The sequence below is a fragment of the Acartia tonsa genome, chromosome 8 (genome assembly GCF_053477335.1).
Source record: "Acartia tonsa isolate MP-2025a chromosome 8, ASM5347733v1, whole genome shotgun sequence".
In the NCBI taxonomy this organism is placed as follows: Eukaryota; Metazoa; Arthropoda; class Copepoda; order Calanoida; family Acartiidae; genus Acartia; species Acartia tonsa.
The window spans coordinates 51864813-51884645 of NC_137267.1; the positions used below are offsets into that span (position 1 = coordinate 51864813).

At 33.3% G+C, this 19833-nt stretch overlaps 1 protein-coding gene across 1 annotated transcript; it reads right to left on the reverse strand.

The window, feature by feature from the left end:
• Positions 1 to 4282: 4282 nt before the first annotated feature.
• On the reverse strand, positions 4283 to 9513 carry LOC145327277 (uncharacterized). The gene is made up of 8 exons (XM_080170878.1): positions 9430 to 9513; positions 8544 to 8600; positions 8037 to 8206; positions 7669 to 7788; positions 6564 to 6647; positions 5548 to 5619; positions 5023 to 5198; positions 4283 to 4429 (listed from the first exon to the last, which is right to left on the reverse strand). Exons 3-7 carry the CDS (start codon positions 8201 to 8203, stop codon positions 5195 to 5197), a joined length of 447 nt encoding a protein of 148 aa, XP_080027004.1. The 5' UTR covers positions 8204 to 8206; positions 8544 to 8600; positions 9430 to 9513; the 3' UTR covers positions 4283 to 4429; positions 5023 to 5194.
• Between the last annotated feature and the right edge of the window lie 10320 nt (positions 9514 to 19833).

The window sequence follows — 19833 nt, forward strand, 5'->3', positions numbered from 1 at the left end:
ACATACTTTGTAACGGTGTGGACAATGAGTATACTTACCTTAGGCTGTTTTAATTGTTTTTCCAGTAGGTATGGCTTTGTAACCGTTTAATATCCGGTTCTCAGCCATACTGAAAAATCATAAACAGCATTGTGTTACTAACAATTTTCTAAGAATAATAAATAAAAATGAAAATAATTCTTTAGTCTTTCAATATTAACACGTATTCCTTATTGAAATTATAAAGGTATTTATTTAAAAAATGTAATTTTTAGAATAGCAAAATATTCGATTAATTAGTTATCAGTCAACTAATATTCTCCAAACTGTCTAAATTCCAGGGAGGGAGGGGATATTGGCCTGTATATTACAAAGTTTTATAACAATGTTTTCTTATTCGTTGGCTGGGGGACTTGAATTTTAATTGATCGGTTCATTAAGTTGAGTGTCCTAACGTTTAAACCCCTAATTGCAATCTAAAGGGTTATTCTGTAAATCCGCATTGGGGATGTAAAAGAATCACCTATTGTCCTATCCCTTAAGATCCCTACTAAATTCACACAGACCATTTGTAATTTACATTCTTTTACTATGAGTAACAATTATATCCTAGGGGTTGATTTTTAGGGGTTTCCATCCATTATATAAATAGGTACTCAATTAATGTTGTGTTGCCTAAGAATAAGGATCTTAAATGTACTTGGTTATGGGCATTTAAAAGGATATCAAAGAGAGAGAGAGAGAGAGAACAATGAACTGTTGTTACGCTAGTCCCCAAAGTTTTATAATAAAGTTTCCTTATTCGCTGTACATCAACTTTGGGTACTTTTAGCAAATTTTGATTGGTTGATTCATTAACCCTTAACGGTCGGGGGGGAGGGGGGGCGTTGAACGCCCCCCCATCCGGTTTTTTCTATCTCATTTTCTGTGTGTGAAAGATGAAGAGCCCAAACTGCTTGACTTTTTAAGTATGGGTATGACACATAACTGAGAGTTGGAATTTTTTGAATATCTCCATCCTGGTGGGCACAGGATGCCAGCAAACCTGGCAGGGTCATCCAGGTAAAGAGCAAAAATATTTTTTTGACTAAAACAAAGCATTTTATCATACCAAAATACTAAAAAATCCTCTAGTAGTACATCCTTATATGAAATACAGGTGTTCAAGTCACTTTCAGGTTCCAGGTATGATCCTGCAGGTCCTGATCCTCCAGGTCTCCAGAAATCTTTAAAAGGCTCCTGTGGCCGCAATTTTTGACTTAGAGACTTCAAATTTTAAACTTAAGCTTTTCTTACATGTCTACATAACGTATTGAAATTTCATGAAGATCCGCCGCCGTTTTCCCGCCGACCGCCGACTGCGGCGGCTGGCAGCTGCCAAGTACAGCTGCGGCCGCTGAAATTTATATTTTGATATTTCTAATGTAAAATTTACATAAAGATAAACATTTTCTGAAAAAAAATTTTCTTCTAGCTTCAAAAATAAGAAAATTACAGCCGTTTGAAATTTTTAATTTTTAATTTTTGAAAGGTTGTTAAATAAAAGGGTGAAGGAAGCGAAAATTGACTTACACTTATAAGAGGTCGGAAATTAATTATCAAACAGGGGACTTGCACAAAAAAATTTAGCCCTCTAGCTCTAATAGGAACTGAGATAATAAGGGGGGGCGTTGAACGCCCCCCCCCCCCACTGATTAAGGTGCGGCAAGGGGCCCGACTGTAAAGGGTTATGATTAGTGTTCAAACGTTTTAACTATTAATTTTAATCTACAGAAGTGGTAATTTTGTGTATTATCATTGGGGTTTCCATCCATTATATAGGTACTCAATTAATGTTGCCTAAGAATAAGGATCTGAAATGTACTTGGTTATGAGCTTTTTAACAGGATTTGACATATTGCCTGAAGCTAAAGATCACGAAAAATTCTTGTAAGATCTACCAGTACTTTTAAATAAAGCTTTTGGGTGTCTTAGATTGGTTTTAGGCGTTTTTATGGAACTTCATTGTCCTCCCGTAAAGGCTAGATGCGAAGCAGATAGTTAATTATAATTGTAGTAAGACTATTTTGTCTGAAGACAGAATGTCGGAAAATTCTGGTCAGATTTTGTTGTACTTTTAGGGGAAGCTTTTAAAATGTCTTTTTATGTTATTTCATTGGCCTTTTTAGCCCTCCAGTAGATACTTGGGGCGAAGCAGCTAGTCAATTATAAAGAATGTTAATTTGTCTGAAGTTAAAGATCTGTGAATACACTGCACTGGTCAGATTTTATTGGGCTTTTTAGGAAGGCTTAGATGAGTTTTAGGCTATTTTATTGACCTTTTTAATCCTCCCCTAGGGGCTAGGGGAGAAGCAGCTTGCAAATTATAAAGGAGTAAGGTTATTTTGTCTAAAGCTTAAGATCTCAGAGTATACCAGTCAGATTTGATTGTACTTTTCAGGAGAGTTTCATAGTTTTTGGGTGGTTTTTGGCTATTTTCTTGCCTATATGCTAGGGGCAAAGCAATCATTTTACAAATTAGAAAGGTCTAATTAATCGCTTACAAGGCTAATAAAGATTTTGTACAATAATCACTAGACCGTTAACATTTGTAATCCTTCCTTTTCTTATTGCAATCGGCGTATTATTACTTGGATGTTGCACCAAATTTTCATTTTCTGTGATAAAGTAATACTTGAAGCTGATTAAAATAGCGAAACCCCTCATCCACCTACTTTAACAAAGCTCATCCTACTAAATGAGCCATCTAACCAGTAAATATGGTCCCTAATAGCAAGCTAAATTGAAGACAAATTTTCTCCTGTTAATATATCCACGTATACTATATCCATTCTTATTGGTATAAGGAGTTCAATGAACAACAAAATTAGACTCAAACTATCTGTTGGTCTATCGGTGCTGCTCTTAAGTGTGAAATGAAGATTTGTACGACTACGAATGGAACATAGTAAAAGTGTCTGACTCTGATTATGACGTAAAAAAAATTAGCCAATGAGAGGCCAGCATACACTGTAAATGACCAATGGTAAAATTTATAGTGACCTCTCATTGGTTAATTTTTTTTCTTACGTAATAATCAGAGTTAGACACTTTTACTGGGTTCCTACGATTGTCCTATGGATGTTGTAAACCTTGTTTAAGCACAACCAAAACATTTTAAGATTACTATACTAAAATACAGGGATCTAAATGGATAAGAATATGGACAATGAGTTGGTGTACATGACAAATGATGATAAACAAAATTACCCCTTCTGTAGATAACAATCAGAGGTTGAAACGTTTATATACTTGACATAATGAACAAACCAATTAAAATCCATTAAATGTCTCCATAGTTGTTAAGTTTACGAATAGCAAAACGTTATCATAGAACTTTGGGGACTAGTGTAATAAACGGCACAATGTTCCCTCCCTTCCTGTACTAATATAGGTAAACAATGCAATAGAAATATAAGTTTCCATAAATAATTTCCTTTTAAAACGCCCTCTGTACAATAGAAAATGTTTATGTAATTTAAAGATTAAATTCTTAAGGATTTAAGAAAATAAAGATTTATAAGTAGACGTAGTAGCAACTCTATAATTTTATATTTCAAGTATCTTTTAGCAGCTTCGCCCTAACCCTCTGGTGACTTTATTTTGATGAAAGGAAATAGAATTAAAGCTACCCTTTAATATAAATATAAAGCTTCATTGAAAAGGATAACATAATAAGATTAGTTATCATTTTAAATTAAAATTTTAATAGCAAAATCATTGTTTACTAAAAACAAAATCAAAGAAATATATTTTAGGGGAAAAAACCCAGGATCGATATAATACCATAAAAAAACCTAGTTTTTACCACTTTTATGGTAAAATTTTACCAGCCTATACGATTTAAAAGGTGGTAAAATTTTACCGTAACCGTGGTAAAAACACTTTTAGTGGTATAGCGAGACGCTTTTTACCATCGATTTTTACCACAATTATCGGTAAAATTTTACCAGATTTCCGGTAAAATATTACCATTTTAGGACGCAAATTTATACCAGATTTTGACCAATTTTTACCACTTTTTTGGTAAAATTTACCGCAAATTTCTGGTAGATTTTACCGAAAAAGTGGTAAAACTGTTCAACACCTGGTAATATTTTTGCCCTAAACTGGTAAAATTTTACCAGAAATAGGGTAAATATGGTAAAAATTTACCAATAATTGTGGTAAAAACGGGTGGTAAAAATCACGAGAAAGTGGTAAAAAACGACCTTAATTATAGAAAAACCTCGCTTGTACACAAAACGCAAAAATAAAAAAAAAATTGTTTTCATTATTATCTTTATTGATTGAAACAACACTTAAACATATTTTTCTTGATTCTACTGCTCTGGCCGCGAAAACTGTTGCGCAACCTCCTGGATTTGCTGGGCACCGGCCCCATTCGACCTCGGTATCACTGATATTCAACCTGGAATAAAATTGCTCATTAGTTAATTAGATAATTACAGGGATATAAAGGGATAAGACAATGGCTGATAAATTGATGTTCATCTCTAATGATGATACACATCGTTACCCCTTCTGTAGATTACAATAAGTGATTGAAATGTTAGGACACTCAACTTAATGAACCAACCAATAAAAAATCAATAAAAGTACCCAAGGTTGTTAGGCCAAAGAATAAGAAAATGTTATTTGAAAACTTTGGGGGCTAGTGTAATTTACAGCCCAATGTCCCATCCCTCCCTACTAAATATCTAATCTATAATACAAAGTAGAACGATGTCTGTCCGTCCGTCTGTCCGTCCGTCCGTCCGTCCCAAAGATAAAGCCTATACTCGCTGTTTACGCAAATGTGTCAGAACTTCCCCCCCCCCCCTTACTCTCACACCTAAATTTTTTCTTTTGAAAGCAAAAATAAAAGTGTGTAGGTTCGACTCCCCCTCTCCCCCCTCATTCATTTCCTACAGGCATCTTGACACGTGGCAAAAAAATCAGCAAACTTATCTAACTAAACATCTTTGAAAACGCAGAACGAGAAAAAATAAAGGGAAAGCTTACCTGGAAAACATAAGCAGTAACAACATCCCTGGCTAACAAGAACATGCTGTGTCCATACTACTCGGCATCATAACAGGGAACCCGATCTTGTCTGCCTCCGCCTTCAAGGTGTCCAGGCTCTGGTCCTCTCCGTGGTAACCGTGGATTACAGGTACGTTAGCGGCTTCCATGATCATCTAAAAAACAGGTTAAATATTAGAAAAATTGTAACGACAGACTTCTTTTAAATACACAGTTGCTTTTCCTAGAGCCTACTTGTGTTTCGTCTTAAAAGAGGATGGTTGGAGGGTTTTTACCAAGGAAAATATTCGAGGTCATTTTTCCAAGAAGCGGTGTCATACCCCCCCCCCCCCCCCGCCAAAAAAACAGCATAAACATTCCCTGAAAATTATGGAAGACCAGAAGATTGAGATCGTACAGGACAAATGAACAGACATCCTGTTACTCCGGTATAGTATAGAGTGTTATTTTTTTCTACTTGAAATCAACCAAAATAAGTTCCTGAGTAGCTACTCTATCATTTACCTTAGATGTAGACTTGATACCCATATCTCTAATGGCAGTGGACGGTGGACCAACAAATATAACTCCTTTCTCCTGATAAAAAAAAAAATTTAAATTAAAAGGTAGGTATCATTCTTATTAATATAATATTACATTCTTGAAATTAACCAGAAAAAAACGTAAGCAGTACAGTGGCGTGCACAGGGTTTTTACGGGAAGGGATGTAATCTTAGAGGTTTTTAAAAAACGGGGGGGGGGGGGGGGAATCTACATAATTTTAATTTTAAGGGGTGTGTTGTCAACCCCATTCCTCACACTAATGACCGTGGACAAGATAATGAACGAAATATACATATATAAATCCCCAAATATATTGAACAAAACAACACCTTAGATTAGTTCAGACACTGCTAGTTTGAATGAACCAATCAAGATTTAAAGTTGTGAGCTAACGTGTTTATAAAACTTTGGGTACCAGTATAACTTCCAGTCTAATATCCACTCCCTCCCTGCAGTCAAATGGAAAATATTACCTGTCCAGGGATATAAAATACACGTGGATATTATTAATGACATATCATGGAAATTTGTTGTCATGAATTTAGGTTCCTAACATGGACTTCATATATTGGTCAGATCGTTTACCCAGAAGGAGGTAAGGGGGTGTTGTAAGGGAGGAATAAGGGTGTATCTTTATTTTAGCCCGCTGTGAGTACCGCTTTATTAGAGTACATGAAAAACTGGTGTAACATCCAGGTAATAATATATCCATTTACCCAAGAATCTTAAGGGATAAGACAATGGTCGACAAATTGATGTACTGTACATGTACAACCCCATTGATGATACACAAAATTACCCCTTACATAGATTACCTTTTGTGGTTGATACGTTTGGACACTCAACTTAATGTACCAACCAATCAGGGATCACTTAATCCCCAAAGTTGTTAAGCCAACGAATAAGAATACGTTATTATAAAAGTTTGGGGACACGTGTAGTTAACAGCCCATTGTCCCCTCCCTCCCTGCATTTACCTGGCAAAGATTAGCAAACTCGACATTCTCGGAGAGAAATCCATAGCCAGGATGTACAGCATCGGAGCCGGTTTCCGCCGCAACCTAAGATAATACAGTGTATGGTCAATAGTAACTAAGCCCCTAGAGGCCTCTAGGGGCACTTGAGTTAGTGGTGAGTTGAAATAGATCCCAACATTTTTTTATTTTAGTTTCAATAGAAAAAGTAAAAAAAATCCATCTTAAGGCTTAAATATGATCAGAAAATAGAATAAAACCAACTCAGGACCTATGTGATGCCTACCTAAAATAGAGAACCCAATCGGATCAGTAGTTATTTAGAAAAAAAGTCTTACTGCTTTATATAATAGGATGATGCATATAAGAGTTATTTTAAATCTTAATAGGTAGATTCTTCCAAGTTTCAATTTAAATTATCAATCACACCATTAAGCAAAAAACAACACCCATTTTTTTGCAATGTGAAAGGTGTGGGGAGGGGGGGGGGGGCTGGGAAAGAGCCGACCCACTACCTTGAATTTTAATTTTTCAAAGTTTTTAAAAAATAAAATTTTTGGGGTAATTTTTCTTAGGCCTATAAAAAAATCCATGTATAAATTAAAACCTTTCCGAGACATACAATAAGCTTCAATGTAGAGGAGAGACGTGTACGTACGCTAGATATTTCGCTACAAACGAAGACAAACAAACATCCTGTTACTTTTATTTAAGGATTATTTTAATCAATCAATTCTTGTAATGTCCATCTAAAACTAATACCTAACAGTATAATGTCAGAGATATAAAGGGATAAGAAAATCTTTAATAAAGCAATAAAAGAGATGGTAGGCATTTAAAGTTAGCAAATTTGGAAATTACACTAATATATTTTGTTTATATACTAAATTGTTTAAAGTAAAAAGGTTCTTTGTCTTTAGCTTAAGATTTCGATAACTACTAAACCGATTGAGTTCTCCTTTATAGGTAGGAAAGCTTCTCATATGACACGGAATGGTTTTAGACTATATTTCTGTCCCCTATCTATCCTTTTTAATACAGAGCCCCTAAATGCTAGGGCCGCAGCCGCTAGCAATATCTAAACTAATCTTAAAATTTAAAATTTTACCTTGGTGGAGGGGATCTACCACCCCCTCTGCCACCACGTCCTCTGAAACCACCCCTGTCCCCTCCACGGTCTCTGCCTCTAAAGCCACCCTTATCACCTCCCCTTCCTCTAGAGCCACCTCTGTTATTTTTAAATGTTTTCATTTTGAAAAAAAAAAATTCGATGATTTTTAGTAAGTATTTTGGAAGATTAATTTTAAATTTTTTTATCTTAGGTACTGCTGTTTTATTAGCGCAGCAACTTTATAACAAAACTGTACGTCAGTCCATGGCGAAATTACAAAAAATGCATTGCTTTTAAACGTTACATTTAATAAATAGGCCTACCTAAAGATTTTCTAACTTTTACTTTTTAAAACAAAAACTTTCCTAGAGTAATGTGGGGGGCTGCGTCTTTCATACCTATCCCCGCCCCCACCCCGGCCTCTACCTCTGTAAGAACTGCGCCCCCTATCACCTCCGCCTCCACGTCCCCTGCCTCGTCCCCGGGATATTTCCACTCTCAGCCGTTCACCGGCATATAATGTACCGTTCATTTCCTTAAAAAATAAAGTGAAGTAAAAATAACTTCAAGACCTGAAGTTTGTTTAATAACAATAAGGTAAAAATAAATCAAAACAATTCCCTATAACTTAAAAATACCTCCTACCCTTGTGGAATATTCTAAACCCTTCTTGATCTCCCTAAACCTAACTAAAAGCAGTAGTGAAAGTTTCAAACAAAAAATTCAAGTAATGAAAAGGTGAAGGCAAGCCTTGACTTTTAAGGGGGTGGCAACACCCAGCCATTTTGTTGTAAAGAAACCAAAATATTGTTTGTATTATTATACAGATCTACAAAGATAAATATAAGCTGCGAAACTTTTCTGTAACTTACTTCTTCAACTGCCCCCTATGTTTCAAATGCTGATCTGAGGTCTTGTTTCTTTACAATCTAAATAAAAGAATTTGTTATAATCAAAAACTATAGGTATGAAACTAAAAAAATACGACAAAAGTAGAAACCTTATACTTTTTAGCTAGACCAAAATAATCAGTAGGTAACAAGTTTGAAATAGATAGGACAATTCCTACATGCTTGAATTAATGATAATAGCTATGAGTTTCGTCCATACAGACCGGCCATCCAACACTAATTATAGAAAAGCTTCGCGTTTACAAAAAACATAATTCCCTTCCACAAAATAACAATGATAACGTTTATGAGAGTAAAGCTCTCAAATAAGACAGTGGGACAAACGGAATTTTGTTGGTAAAACTTCAAGGATTTTAAGGGATAAGGCAATCCCCGATAAATTGATCCACATCATTAATGATTATTAACAAAATTACATCTTTATAATTATAATTTTTTTTTCAATTTTTTTTCAATTTTGTACCCCCCCCCCCCCCCCCCCCCCCGACTACCGACGAACAAGTATTTTAGGTTAGGTTAGGTTTTAGGCTAGGGAGCCGAGCGCTGCGGCTAGGCAGGCAAGGATAATACCACCTACTCTAATGAATGTAGAATATACGTGGATATTACGACAGGGGGAAAAAATTGTCGTTATTTTAGCTTGCTAACATGAAATTCGTTTATTGGTCAGTTTGTTCAACCAGTAGTAGGGTAAGGATTGGGTTTAAAGAAGGGGGGTATCTTTATTTTAGCCAGCTGTGAGCATCTCCTTATCAGAGTAAATGAAAATGTGGTACAACATCCCAGTAATAATATATCGATTATTTTTATAAACTTTAATGGAAAAAACATTAAAAAAATAATATACCTGTCTAGCTAACACTCTGGTAAGGGTTTCCATAGTCTTAAACCACTCCCGGATTAATTCTTCCCATAAAGTTAGTCCACTCAAAACCTAAAACAAACGAACTTATTTTGACAAGTAGAAAAGTTGGTGGAAAAATAATTCATCTAAATTAATGAAGCAAAAATTCGTCCCCAAACTTCATTTTTAATTCTTGATACAGATTTTAAAGGGTGGGGCTTAAAGGGTGTTAACTCCACTCAACCCGTAAAACCCCTTATTTGTTTCCCTTCAAAATTAAAAAAAAATATATTAGATTACCAACCTCAAACCTTTGAAATCCCTCATTTTATCCCTCTTAAAATTAAAAGCTTGACGTACAATCAACCATTGGTTGTCTTTAGGACGATTGGCAAATAGATCTGATTCCTGTACTGTAGAACAAATAAAACATTATGGAATGGATATAGAATATACGTGGATATTGATGACAGTGGAAAAATTGAAGTCAATTTAGGTTGCTAACATGAAACTCATTCAATGGTCAGTTTGTTTATCCAGTAGGACGGGACGGAATGGAGTAAAGGGGGCGAATTAGGGTTATCGTCATTTTAGCCCACTGGGAGTTTTACTTTATTAGAGAAAATAAAAATCTAGTGTAACATCCAAGTAATAAAATATCTATTTCTGCAGGTTATCTTAATTATAGTATAGCTAACATTACCTCTAGAAACTGATCCCAAAGTTCACAGGACACAACAACATAGAGATTAGCCTTGATCCATGTGACAATGAGGGTCTGGAAGATGGCCTGGGTCAACCTTCCTCCAAGGGTGTCCTCCCTGATAAGCATAGATAACTATTAACTAAAGATCTAAGAACAAATTAAATATAAATAGGCTATTTTTATTTAAGTGTGTAGGTAGGTATAAAGTATACTTTTTATCTAAAAATGGTATTTTTGTCTCTGATTTTATTTATCGCGTCGTATTATAGACAGCTTTCCGCGACTGGTAAAATGAGAAATTTTCAGATCAATAGCAATTTTGTTAGCCCCGAGGGGCCAAAGGACTGGCCTAACAAAGCTGGTATTGATAATATAATTTCTAGACTATTGTTCATAGAAAATTGTCTGTAATACGTAATTTTTCAGTATGGCCCAGAACCATTTTTAATCCAGGGGATATTTATCGGTTTCAAAGCCATACTGGAAACTCTTTGTTTTCAAATTTTTCAATATTGAAAAAAAAATTTCTAAGAGGATAATACCAAAAAAACAATTTAATGGACATTTTATATAATACGAAAAATTTCTTCCTTTCCCTGTACCTTATAAAAATCGTCGGAAAAAGCCGTTTTTTAAGCAAACAAAAGCGCGTTTTGCTCTATCTGTGAGATATTATGAATAAGATAATGTTAAGATGAGAAAAATTTACGTTCACAGTCCCTTTAAAGACACAATACCTGTAATAATAATGTACAAACTTTTCAACCACTAATAATACCCTGGCCTTTCTAATTAAAGCCTAGGCAGAGCAATGCTGGTTAGCTCAAACGTGTACCGTGGTTTCTGTAGAACTGTTCTTCTGAAGCCAATACAGGGTTACGAAAGTTTAAATTGATGTTTTTTTTTTTTAATGTTAATATTAAATGTAATATAGTTTTGTAATGACATATAAAATATATATTCAATAGAATATAAAAAAATATAGTGCATTCAATATTAAAAAAAATATTTAAATATATATATAGTTGTTAACCATATATGATCCATATAAGAATCTATTTCCGGCCGGGTTCTTAAAAGATATTGCCGCGTTTTTTCGACATTTTTTAAGCTATGAATAACAAGCGCGACATTCGCGAAATCTAAAAGAGTATACAATGATTTATTTAATTATTTCGCTTTTGATGGTACGGCCTTCATAGAAAAAAAAAGATTATCTTCAATCCATTTTTGCTGCATATTAATTAATGCATCTTTTTAGAGCTGTGTTAGACATTAGAAAAATTGCTAAAAAAATAATTTAAAATTCAGTATTTTTATGTTATATACTCTGTTTGAAATTCTATCGTCAACGTTCAATCAATCAATGTCTAAAAAACGCCGAAAAAATGTGGCATTCATCTTTTAAAAACCCATCTCGGTGGTATTTCCGGTTGGCAAAGACAACATAAATATAGAAATCATGAAACATTGTTGTTCCACAATTTTGCCACATTTTTAAACATCTTGCTTAAAAAAAATCTTCCTTGTAAATTCTACAAATTTAAATATTTAGAGAAAATTGAGTAGTAATTTATTTCTTGATTCAAAATATTTGATTAAATTGAATCAAAACTAATAATTATTTTTGGCACTCTATATTCAAATAATCATAAGCTTATCCATAGTGCGCATGCGCGCACAGAGGTGCCATAAATTTCAAAACTTAAAAAATAAGTTTTGTAGCGAAATTAATTACTCTATAATTCGAAATCTCTGTCTTTCTTTTAGAAACATTCAGGGGAATATACGAAAGCTTATATTTATATTAAAGATGAAAAGTCGATAAATTCAAATGCACACGGCACATCTGCGTAAACACACCCTGGATTTTTTTTCTTTTAATTTTAATTCGTATGAAGCTAGCTCAAATAAGTAAATATTAAATTTGATATATTTTTGATGATGCGGGAGGATGTTTTAAAAGAAATGATGAAATAATTTTAAAGGTTTTAAAAAAAAGTTAGCTTCTTTTATGCGAAAAAATTCAATAAAAAGTAAAAATTTTTACCAAAAAGTTGGTCAAATTTTACCAAGTTTTTTTTTTTGTTAAAGTCCAAAAATTTGGACTTAGCCTAAAAATTTACCTTGTCAATTTTTACCAAAAAGTTGGTCAAATTTTACAAAGTTTTTTTTTTTGGCAAAGTCCAAAAATTTGGACTTAGCCTAAAAATTTACCTTGTCAATTTTTACCAAAAAGTTGGTCAAATTTTACCAAGTTCATTTTTTTTGGCAAAGTCCAAAAATCTGGACTTAGCCTAAAAAAATACCTTGTCAAATTTTACCAATTTTTTGGTAAAAATTGACCAAATTGCGTTTTTTTGTCTAAGTCCGAAAATTCGGACTTAACCTGAAAAATAGAGTTGTAAAATTGACCACATTTTTGGTAAAACTTCCAAAAGTGGTAAAATTAAAAAAAAAAAAAAAAATTTAAATTTAGGCTTCATTGTATAGAAGTCATTATTTTAAAGTACTACAACTGATTATGAAGAGCTGTTTTTTATTTAAAACACCAAAAACGGGTTTTTTTGTTTCGTCAAATTTTACAAAAAAAATGGTAAAATTTGACTAATTTTTTGGCTAAAATTTTTGCTGGTAAAATTTACCACGAAACTGGTATATTTTACCAGGTTGACCAGCTTTACCACTTTTCTGGTAAAACGATTTTTTTTTCTGGTATTTCGTAGAACCTGGGAACAAGGATGACAACATCCATAAAAGCGAAGCTCTGCTTACATGAGGAAGGACAAATGAACAAAAACTTTTGTAGAGTGTCAGAACTTAATAAATAGAACATAAATTTAAATAAAATTTTATATAAATGTGTTGCAAAGTTGCATGAATATAGGAAACATTAAAAAGGACATACTTTCTTATTTAGGATGCCTTGCTTAAAATATAGTAAATTATTGTACTAGGAATCATTATTCCAAAAATTATATGAATAGGATAATTATACAATACAAAACATTAAACAATGTAAAAAAAAACAAGAAAAAAGATTCGCTTTTAATAATTATCATATTTTTCTCACCGTTTTATAAAAAATAATTTAAAAAAGGTATTTCATTTAAAATATAAATATCACTACTATATCATAATTAAAAACTTTTATAACAACAATTTATAACATTTAAAACCAAAATATTCACTTTTAAACATATTTTTTTCAATTAAACCAAACTACGTGTGCTTATGTACACTTTGTTAAAATCTCTAGTTAACTGAGCAATACACGGTACACCACTTTGATAACATGGACCAATCTCAGATCGATGTTCAACCAAGATTTCCAACCAATCACAAGTCTCTGTGTTGCTTCATCAACCAATAGGAATTGAGATAGTACTTGAGATTTGTTGGTGACTAAGACACTTGAGATCCGTCTGGTTACAGAGAGTATTCAATGTCACCATGCAACCTTTCCCTTTTTAAATATTTAACGTTCCCCCATATAGGCATAACCCCCATGTTTGTTGGTCGTCCGAAAAAGGGGGAGGGATTCAGGTGTTAGGTAGAACCACAGTTATCCCCCTTTTTTTCACAAAAAGAGGGTGGGAAAGGGGGAAGATGGATGGATGGTTAAGGTTAAAAGAAAAGGGGACGGGGAAAGGGGAAAAGAATTTTAGCCATTGTACCAGGTGTCATTAAAAACGATGATGCAAGAAAAAAATAAAGTTTTGCTTTCATGCAATTTTATTATACCGAATTTTGTATGTGATGAAATGAAAATATTTTTGCTTTTATAAAGTTGTCTTTCTTTGGGTAAAAATTTGGAGTTGATTCAAAATATAAGGTTATCGTGTTTTCAAATGGATAAGCTTATTTTCTATACATCTTTCTGAATCTATAGATACATCTAACTTATATGATTTCTACATAAACTAGCTTTTCATGGATATAACACACAAAAGTCCACAAATCAATATATAATTACTTGGATGTTGTACCAGATTTTCATGTACTCTGATAAAGTGATACTCACAGCTGGCTAAAATAATGTTAACCCCCATCCAATCCTTTAACCCCAAACCCTCCCCTCTTAGTGGATGAACAAACTTATCAATAAATGTTGTCCATATAAGCACCTAAATTAACAACAAAATTTCCCTGTCAATATATCTATGTATACTATTTCCATTAATCCACCTTTGTGCATGTCTATTGACTTTTTTGCATTTTATTTAAGGAAAATGTAAGCTTAGTTAAGATTATCAGTTTAAACAATGTAAACTAATCAGTGTTTATAAACCAAGTGACCCAAATTTGTGGCTTTCTTAACAACCAATACATGCATCTTTAACAGATTCAATCAGCATAGATTAAATAGTTTGTTTTTGTGTCAATATACTTATCATGTGTAGTGATTTTTAGAATGAATTACTAAGGTTCAGTTATTAGGCGATTCATGTTAAGCTATTTAACCCTTACAGATCGGGGGGGGGGTCATATTGACCCCCCCCTCTAGTTTTTTCAATGTCATTTTTTTTGTAGGTAAGATGGAGAGCTGTGACTTCATGACTTTTTAAGTTTAGTAATTATACGTCGGCAAGAGTTGATTTTATTAGGATATCTGGTCTGTGTCGGTCGTGGTGTCCGGTCAAAGTCGGTTGGGTAGCACCAAAATTAAAAAAATATTCTAAATAAATCTTAATTTCTACATTATGACTTTTGTGTATAAGGTAGAAACCTAATTTTTTTTTGGTGAATACTGAAATATCAATGACCTTATGAGAAATGTGGTGTTATGACCGTTTGACCGCACCCTGACCGACTTTATGACCGATTTTTGTCCGGCTTTTACTACAGACATATATCATGAATATCGTGGCTTCTATTACAGCTAGAGACCTAAAATTTTTTTTGGTAAATCCTTGAGCAACAATACACAGATAAAAATATTAATTGGCGCCGCCAACCGCCGTTTTACCGCCATAACCGCCGAAAATGGCGGTTTCCGTTATTTGCCGTTTTTCGGCGATGATCAGAAAAAGTAATTTTTTTGTTATGAAAAATAAAAGTTCGTCCTAAAATTTGGTCATCCTAGCTGCAAAATTGGCCGCTCTACAGCTGTTTTAAAATTTAGCGGCTGGCCGCTAAAAAGCGGCTAAGGAGTGGCCTGACGGCTATGACTAGAAAAAGTAATTTTCTCTAAAAATACACATGAACCACCAGAAAAAAATTTTACGTCTTTATCTGTAACAGAAGCCGAGATAGAGGGGGGGGTCAATATGACCCCCCCCCCGATCTATTAAGGTGGGAATAGGGGCCCGATCTGTAAGGGTTAATATAACTCGCAACTATAGTTCAAAATGTAGAATGGTGTTGAATTCAAATTTCAGCAAAATCTTTCCTACAGATAAGGACATTGAACGTAATACTGCATCATTTTGAAAGTCTAGAGGAAGTTAAACCTTTTAATGAGCTATGTTTATTTATGTTAAAAGGCATTCCCCCTACTCTTGCATGGCAAGCTGACACATGTAAACCTAACTAACACTGCTACTAAAAATTATACAACTAAATCTGAATTGTTTATGCAGGTACCCATTTACGCCATTCTAGATAGCTCTGTTAATTTACTCCGAACTATTCATCCAACCAATGGCATTGTTATCTATTCAAAATGCTTAACCTGATTCTCACATTTCATCAGATTTTGCAATTTTGAATTTGTATTGTTACTATTTCTCTATAATCTTACAAACATTTAAAATCTTATCTTTACCATAGTTACCTCAGAGGAATCAGGTTCCAAGTAGACATTTATGAATTATTAAATATCTAAAGGGACATAACAATGGCCAATACATTTATTTACATCCTAAAAGATTAAATACAAAATTATCTCTTCTGTAGATTAAATAATTAGTTGAAACTCAATGAGCAAACCAATCTAAATTCATTAAAAATCTTCATTGATGTTAAGCCAACAAATAATAAAAAAACATAATTATCAAACTTTGGAGACTAGTGTGAGAAACAGCCCAATGCCTCCTCCCTTTTAAACAAAAGGATATTTTCAATTCGTTAAAAACTATACTATTTTACTTCTGATTTTTCTTCTTTATTTTCTGATAAAAATAGTGGAAAAATAAATATTTATTGTCACTTTATTAACTACAGAAAAATAGTTCTAATAGATAGAAATTTAAATTTCAATGGAAGTTTCTGGACAAAGCTTTTTACAGTACCTATAAAAAAAGACGTCATACTGACCTACTATAGTCAATTGAAATGTATACTGGCCTACCATTGTTAATTTATTCTGTTTCATTGGTCATTTGTATTGTATGACACCATCTTTACAGGCACTATAAAGAGCTTCTTTCTGAACAAATAAAATTGTTCACATGGCACATCTGTTTTTTTAAGTGTTGCAATAGAAGAGAGGGTGGGAGGAGGGAGTGTGCCTATGTATATCGCTGGAGGGTAAACCATTAGACAAATAAACATAGACTATACAGAATAAAACATGAACTGTAACATCCAATTTCATGCAGGGAGAGAGGGAGAGTTGGGCTGTTTATTTATTACACTAGTCTCCAAAGTTTTATGATATAATTTTTGTATTCGTTGTCATAACAACTTTAGTGGACTTTTATTGAATTTAATTGTTTCGTTCATTAAGTTGAATGTCCACAAGTTTCGACCACATATTGTAATCTACAGAAGGGGTAATTTTGTGTATCATCATTGGGGATGTACACCAATTTATTGGCCATTGTCTTATCCCTTTATATGCCTGGCTAGAAAGTTAATCTTCAAACACATGGTGTTGCTCACTCTATAGAATCTCTAAAATGAGGAATCAAATTGAGGGGAGAGGGGATGAGGGGGCCCTGGAATTTCCTAGAATGTTCAATTTATATTCTACGCGATGATAATAGATTCATAATGATCATAGATTGCTTACAAATCTATATTAAATATCCATGTACTTGCCAAATATTGCAATTTTCTAGATAGTAAAGTTTGTATTATTATCTAATTATATAAAGTAGTAAGCGTTTCATGTCTGTAACGAAAGATCTCGCTGACAACCGAACCGATTTGGTTCCTTTTACAGTGAAGCTCTCTATAGGACCATGGATGTTTTTTTTACTATTTTGAGGGAAGAGAAATCGCACAAAGAAAAAAAACATAGATTTAAAAATGGGAAGGGACAAGTCGACTTCAACCTCTCCCCCTTTAGGGGCTACTAGGGGCGTAGCCGCTAGTCCAATTATATGAAGTAGTAAGGGTTGTTTTTCTGAATCTTAAAATCTCATCAAATAGTGAACTGATTGGGTTCTCTATTTTAGATAAACTTCACATAGCTCCTGTTATTGTTTTAGGCTAATTCAATTTCAGATTTAAATCTTGGAAATAGGATGGTTTTAAGCTATTTTTTCTAGCCCCACTCTTTCTATTATAATAAAGAGCTACTAGATGCTAAGAACATAGCCGCTAGTAATTAAATGCATTTGTGGGTAAGTCAACTTGTTTGAGAGGCTTTGCTTTTTCTAAAAATCTCTGTTGTTTTGTATTGGTTATTTTGCGGTCAAATGTGCATTATTTAATATTATTAAACGGTGGTTAAAAGAATTTAGAGAAATATCAAAGGGTTTTGTGTTAGATAATAGAGTGTTTTAGCAGCTTTAACAAATCTTATTTTAGCAAAAGTATGTAATAAATTATTCTCGTAGCCTTGGCACCTCTTATATAAAGTAGTAAGGTTTTTTTATTATAAAGGGACAAACTTTTTCCATGACTAAATCCCTCCTCCAAAATCTATTCAGAACTAACTAAGACTTAAGTAAATATACAACCAAACTTTCTCATAAGCACCTTTAAAAGTTAAGGGGGATATTACCATTCCCTCCAAAAATAAAGCTTTGACGTCCTTGATCCTGTGCATTCTATTAAATATTTTTTGTCCATTCATGAAAACACACCAGAGCAACAATTGCATCCATTTTATGTACAATAGAGCTGTTCATTATTTCAATTTTTTTTTCATCGGAAAATACATTTATATACATTTGAAAGAAAGTAGCAATAGTAAACTTTTTTAAGAAAAAAAGTATAACATCATAGATCTGTTACAACATCTATTGAAGCAAAGATATAAAATCAGAAGGAAGGACAAACGAACAATAACTCTTGCAGAGTGTCAGAACTTTATAAGCAGAACATTAAATTGTTATGCTAAAAATAAATAAATTATTATAAAAAGAAAATGAAATAAAAAAATACACAGTGCTAACGTTTAAAATAAACTTTTTACAAAAAAAAACCAAGCTAACATTGGAATGAAAATCATCTAGATGACAGAAAAGGTAAAACTTTGTAGATTTAAAACCAAATGGCTCTGATTTTTTTTAATTTAGAAAAATTGAAATTTTGCACAGGTCTAACGAACATCCACCGTTAAAAATTAGACCATAACCAAATCCGTGTTAAAGTAGGAAATCCGGGCGAGAGAAATGGAAATGCAAACAATTAAAACAAAGTGAATTTATTAAATTAGTTAAGTATTAGCGGCTACGCCCCCCAGAGGCCTCTAGGGGCACTTGAGGTGGTTGGCAGATGAATTTGAACACCCCATTTTTTTTATTTTAGCTCCTAGGAAATGAGATTTTTTTGAAGAGGGGGTTATTTTTTCTTTGGAAAACTTATAAATAAAAAACATATAAAACTATATGTGAAAGGTTTCGTGGTTTCTATCTATTTGATCAAATATACTATCCTATTATATAAAGTAGTAAGCTTTTTTTGTTTGTACCGAAGGATCTCGCTAACCGCTGAACCGATCGGGTTCTCCTTTACAGGGTAGCTCCTCATAGGTCCTGGGAAGGTTTATAACTATTTTTTTAGGGGGTGGGACACCTCCAACTCCCCCAAAAAATTTAAATACCCCCTACCAAAAAAAAATTTTCTTCAATTTTTTCTTTTAAATCTAAAATACAAAAAAAATTAGGTTGATCAAACCTCGTGGGGCAAAGCCCCTGGAGGCTAGGGGCGAAGCCACTAGTGTAATAAAAAATGATATAAAAAAGATAAAAACAAGGATGACAACATCCATAAAAGCGAAGCACTGAAACGGTAGGACAAACGGACATTAACACTTGTATAGTGTCATAACAGAATAGTCATAATATAAATGTATAAGAGTCAAAGCAAAATTGTAAGTAAATTTGTTGAAAAACTGCTTGATTCAGGATAATGTTTATGGACATACTTACATTTTTAGGACTTGATTATAGAGTTGCTTCGCTTATTAAATTATACTTTGTTGTCCCAGGAATAAATATACCAAAAATCAGATCAATTGGATGATTAGATCACATAAAAATTTGTTGTTAAAAAAGTAAAAAAATCAACATGTTTAAAATGGACGTACGGACATTTTGGTGATGATTATAGAGTTGCTACGCTTTCTAAATCGTACCTAACTACTAAAGGAATCACCATGCAAAATTTGAAATCGATAGGATAATTCTAACATGCCAATATTAACGAAAAAAGCTATCCGTTACGGACGTACGGACGGACCGACCCTAATTATAGAAAAGCTTTGCTTTTAAAAATTATTGGTTCTTGTAATGAATAAAGAGTTAGACAAATTACCAGGCCTAGTTTTAAATCAAAAGGACAATTCTAATATGTCTACATAGTAA

Bases quoted from the DNA above. Each gene is read 5' to 3' on its own strand.
- LOC145327277 (XM_080170878.1), bottom strand. From the start codon at position 8,203: ATGAACGGTACATTATATGCCGGTGAACGGCTGAGAGTGGAAATATCC. The intron at 6,648-7,668 runs GTAAAATTTTAA...GTATTATCTTAG, and splicing joins GGTAGATCCCCTCCACCAAG to GTTGCGGCGGAAACCGGCTC. The intron at 5,620-6,563 runs GTAAATGCAGGG...TTTTTTTATCAG, and splicing joins AGTTTGCTAATCTTTGCCAG to GAGAAAGGAGTTATATTTGT.